General features: G+C 40.1%; 1 protein-coding gene and 1 non-coding gene across 2 annotated transcripts; one reads left to right on the forward strand and one right to left on the reverse strand.

The window, feature by feature from the left end:
- Positions 1-3,077: 3,077 nt before the first annotated feature.
- Positions 3,078-3,183, reverse strand: LOC112535087. Its single transcript, XR_003079286.1, has one exon. It is a non-coding gene; the product is annotated as a small nucleolar RNA R71 (small nucleolar RNA).
- A 130-nt stretch (positions 3,184-3,313) lies between these two features.
- On the forward strand, positions 3,314-4,880 carry LOC125369853. The gene is made up of 2 exons (XM_048373126.1): positions 3,314-3,583; positions 4,035-4,880. Exons 1-2 carry the CDS (start codon positions 3,314-3,316, stop codon positions 4,878-4,880), a joined length of 1,116 nt encoding a protein of 371 aa, XP_048229083.1.
- The last annotated feature ends 352 nt before the right edge of the window (positions 4,881-5,232 follow it).

The raw sequence follows: 5,232 nt of genomic DNA on the forward strand, positions 1-5,232 counted from the left end.
AAATCGAAACAACATGATTTCTCCCTTTCCCGCATAGATTTACATCTCGTCCCGCTTGATGATCAAGCAAAGCATCAACACCACCAGCCAAGCTTGTCAACTACCTTCTTATGATTCTTTATGCTAATTCTTGTGCCATCAGGAGTTCTTATGCCGAGAGGAACAAGGAATGATAGAGATCCCAATGCTCTAAGTCCAGAATTTGGGCGTGCCTCGATTCTCGTTGTTCCCTCCTTCCTCCAAAAGAGTCGACCGAGATCATTCGAGAATGATATCAATGCTCGATCAACTAATTTTATTTCCTTGCATTTGTCCAAGCAATGGATCTGTGCCTATGCTTGTCGCTTACATGCGCTTTCACTCGACACTCTTGCTTATGCTCCCCAAATAGGACCAAACCATAATACTAAACAAAGATTAGAAAGAGAGGCACAAAAAAAAGGAAAGAAATTGCAAGTTCTTTGTTCTTCTCCGTGCGGCTGGGCGTAAGGATCAAATCGAATCGATATAGACACTAGGGTAGACAAAGAACACAAACGAAAGGAAGGACGTGAGCGATAAGTCTATGTTAGCGAGGGCGACTCGTCATTAGCTCGCAAGGTTCTTGAAAGAACCCATAACTTGGTTTCCCACAAGGTAGTAGACTGATATAGTATGCTCATTAGCCTCAAGTATTCGGTTGCATGCGGTTTTTATTGTGCGAAATCCCTCATTCCATAAGAAAAAGAAACTAGAAGCTAAATACAAATTAATAAACAAAGAAAGTTGAATAAACTAAAGTCAAATCAAGAACTAGAGAGGTGTTGACTGGTCAACCGTAGTCCTAGAAATTCATGTGGGCCTACCTAATAATACTCCAACCTAAATTACTTCATTGTATGGGTCCTAGAAAAAAAATGGTCGTGCTCCTACTTGTATTACGCGTGGATTAATAAAAAAAAAACATGATTTCTCCTTTTCACGCATGGATTTACGTCTCATCCCGCTTGATGATCAATAATGTGCGTAAAATACACACATCTAAATGGGGCTTTGAGGTTGATTTTATGTACATTTGGATGTGAATTGGTCCCAACACTCACCCTATGCGTCTGTTTGTGTGCATTAGGTCCAAAAGAAGTTAAAAAATGATAAAGGGAAGAATTGGAGCAGAATTGACATCGTGTCACAAACAAGCTAAGTTTCGCATGAGGAAGCTTGACGCCAGAAATTCCCAACACGCACCAAAACGGGTCAGGTTGCATTTAACCATCAAAGACGGGCCTTGTACTCAAGATTTAATTAATACCAGGCCGTGTTCCCAACACGGGCATCAACACGGCCATGTTCGCGGCAGTTGGACAAATTAATTTAAAAGAAAGAAAAGAGGAAAAGGGAGGCAACTAGGGTTAGAACATCCTAAACTCATCTTTTTCTCTCTCTAAAAGTTTTTTGAGCTGGAACTAAGGAAAAAGGAGACTTGGACCAAGGTTTCAAATGGATTCTCTTCGAAGACCGAAGATTGGCGAGGATCGTCGATTGGTTTCAATCCGAGTAAGAGGAACAAGAATTGATCCAAGATTGGGCAAGAGAAATTGGAGCTGTTTACTCTCATCCAAGGGTGTATTTGGGTTTCTCTACCTTTACTCATTTTTATAATTGAATTCTTGTGGGTTATGATGATAAACATGATTAGCTAAACTTATTAACGCATTAGGGTTCTTTATCTAGGGATTTTTGAACTTAACTTTTGAATTGAATGTATTGATTTTCAATATTGGTTTGCAATGGAAGTGTTTATTGATTTGTTCTTCATATCTTGTTGAATGATTTTTGAAATTTGAATGATCTTGAGAAATACATTTAGGTTTGGATGGTCCTTTGCAACCTATAATTGAATTCGCCTAGAGATAGAGTGTTCGTTCTATCGGATTGAGAATTAACAACTCTCAATAGTGTTAAATGGTACATAATGCTAATTTTGATAATTAGAGTCAGGAAGAGATTTCAACCTAATTAATCTAAGTTAAGATTTTAGTGTCCTTGAGAAAGGCGTTAATTGCTTAGAGATTTCCCCACAAAAATTGAATTCAATCAATCAATTCCACCTTTAGTTTCCGTTCCCTAGAGACAAGAATTCCCAAGGGGTTATTCCTTTACTTGAATTAATCCTTCCCTAGTAGCCGTAGTTAGACAACAATTAGAGTAGCTATTAGTTAATTTAGGAATTATTCATCAACGCCATTTTTTAGATTAGATAACAGAGAAGATTGAGTAGGTTTAGGTTTAGACTTTCTTTGGGGAATACGACACTTGGTACTCGCCGTTAGCTATACTCCACCAATAAGTACACTGCCTTAGGTCGTAGTCTTGCTTGACTTAGCAACCATTAAGTTTTTGGCGCCGTTGCCGGGGAACGGTTTTCTGTGAACTAAATTGAAATTTTGATATTTGTTAGTCTAGTCATTTCTCTTTTTATTTATAATTTGTTTTCTGTGTATAGTTTTTGTTCTTATCTTGTTTGTTGGTGTTGTTGTTCTTTGTTGTGCTCAAGTAGTTTATGACCAGCAGCTCTAATCCTAATCTTAAAGAGCCTTTACCTAAACCCAAGCGCTCTCTTAGATTGCTAAAGAGGTGTATGCAGGCAGTAGAGGAGGAGATTGAAGCAGAGATTCCTGTTCGTGAAACTAGTGAGATGGAGAACCACAATGCAAATGGAGATGATGGTGAAAGGATCATGTACGAGTTTGCTAGGCCCTCTCTAGCAGGGACGCAAACTGGGATAGTGAGGCCTCCCATGGAGGCCAATAATTTTGAAATAAAGCCGAATGTAATCCAAATGATCCAGAATACAGTGCAATTTGGAGGATTGGCGAGCGAAGATCCGAACGAGCATATCGCCAACTTCTTGGAGATATGTGATACCTTTAAGATTAATGGAACAACCGATGATGCCATACGGTTGAGGCTGTTTCCTTTTTCTTTGAGGGATAGAGTGAAAAGATGGTTGCAGTCCTTGCCACCAAAATTGATCACTACTTGGACTGCTTTGGCTGAAAAATTTTTGAATAAGTATTTTCCTCCTGCTAAGATTGCTCAAATGCGAAATAACATATCTTCTTTTGTACAGGGTGAAGGAGAATTGATGTACGAAGCCTGGGAGTGCTTCAAGGACTTGTTAAGGTGTTGCCCACACCATGGTCTTCCTCTCTGGATGCAAGTGCAAACATTCTATAGTGGCATGAATACGGCCACTAGACAAATGGTAGATGCAGCTGCAGGGGGAGCTATCAATAGCAAAACACCTGAGCAAGCCTAGGATTTGACAGAAGAGATGGCCACCAACACTTATCAGTGGCAAACTCCACGGGCTAGAGGTCCAAAGCCCGCTGTATATCGGGCTGAGGTAGATCCTACAGCAGCCTTGGCGGCACAAGTAGAGCTACTTTCTAAAAAGATAGAACAACTTCATATGCCGGTCCAAGCAGCTCAGCCTAGATGTGAATTCTGTCGTGGACCGCATTACAGCGCAAATTGTAATGCGGGAGGTATGTTTGCATCTTCTATGCCTACTAATGTTTCTAACTTTGAGCATGTTGATTATGTAAGTAGGCAGCAGAATGATCCCTATAGCAGTACATACAACCTAGGGTGGAGGAATCATCCTAATTTTGGATGGAGGAATTCCAATAACCAAGGTCCACTAGGATATTAGAGGTCAGACCAAAGAACCTATGCATTCTCGCTCCCATCAACCAGGAGGTAGTCAAGAGAAGAAGCCTAGCTTGGAAGAGTTGATGACGAAGTTCATTGCAACTTCAGAGAACATATTTCAATAAACGGACACTGCCATTCGGAATCAACAAGCTTCAATTCAGAACTTGGAAAATCAAATTGGGCAGTTGTCTAGGGTGATGGCTGAGAGGCAGCCGGGCACTCTTCCAAGTAACATAGAGTCTAATCCAAGGAAGCGTGCTAAAGCAATTACTTTGAGATCAGGTAAGGAACTTCCTAGTCCATCTATGCCTTTTACTAATGATGATTCTGATGTGTAGGTGGATGAGTCGAAAAAGGAAGACAAGCCTGAGGAGAAAGGAAAGGAAGTAGTTGAAGAGAAGGAGGATTCGAAGAAGATCCCCCTGAGGCTATACCAACCTCCCATTGCATATCCTACAAGACTCAAGCACGATAAAGTTGATCAGCAATTCGGTAAATTTTTAGATCTTTTTAAACAATTGCGGATTAACTTGCCTTTTATTGAAGCTATCTCGCAGATGGCAAAGTATGTGAAGTTTTTAAAGGAGATTCTAACCAACAAGAGGAAGTTAGAGGATTTGGGATTGGTGACCTTGAATGCAAAATGCTCAGCAATGTTTCAGAGCAAGATTCCAGTCAAACGACGTGACCCAGGGAGTTTTACTATACCTTGTTTGATTGGGGATAAATTGAAATTGCTGGCATTAGCTGATTTGGGAGCTAGCATCAATTTGATGGCTAGCTCATTGTTTAAGGAGTTAGGACTAAGCACTTCTAAGTTAACTCCTACTAGGATGAGTATACAACTAGCAGACAGAACTGTTAAGTACCCAAAAGGAATTATAGAGGATGTGCTAGTTAGAGTTGACAAATTTATATTTCCTGTGGATTTTGTTGTCATGGATATGAATGGTGAGAGTGATGTTCCATTAATCCTAGGTAGACCATTTTTAGCTATATCTAAAGCTTTGATAGATAATAGCGGAAAGCTGAAACTTAGGGTAGATGATGAGAGCATTACGTTTGATTTGACTAAATCCTTGAGACACCCATATGAGCACGATGGTACTATGTGTTCGATTGATTTTGTTGATGATATTGTGGAGTCTCAATTGCAGGAAATGTTGATTGATGATCCTTTATAAGTGGCAATGCAAGAAAATGAGGATAATTTGTCCAATGAACAAGTGTTGGAGCAGTTAGAGCACTTATTAGCTGCTGATGTTAATGATGACAAGACTGATGGTTTTGTTGATCTTGACAGGTCAGGAGTAAAGAAGTTGAAGCCTACTTTGGAGGAGCCGCCCGTTCTTGAGTTGAAAGAGTTATCAACGCACTTAATGTATGCCTACTTAGATGAAGCAAAGTGCTTACCGGTCATTATTTCCGCTCATCTAGGGAGATGGTGCTGTGTATTTTGAGAAGGTATGCAAAGGCATTTACGTATAAGACGGCTGACATACCAGGGATAAACCCGAGTTATTGCCTTCATAAGAT

Source organism: Ricinus communis, chromosome 4, assembly GCF_019578655.1.
Source record: "Ricinus communis isolate WT05 ecotype wild-type chromosome 4, ASM1957865v1, whole genome shotgun sequence".
Classification (NCBI taxonomy): domain Eukaryota; kingdom Viridiplantae; phylum Streptophyta; class Magnoliopsida; order Malpighiales; family Euphorbiaceae; genus Ricinus; species Ricinus communis.

Bases quoted from the DNA above. Each gene is read 5' to 3' on its own strand.
- LOC125369853 (XM_048373126.1), top strand. From the start codon at position 3,314: ATGGCCACCAACACTTATCAGTGGCAAACTCCACGGGCTAGAGGTCCA. The intron at 3,584-4,034 runs GTAAGTAGGCAG...TCTGATGTGTAG, and splicing joins ACTTTGAGCATGTTGATTAT to GTGGATGAGTCGAAAAAGGA.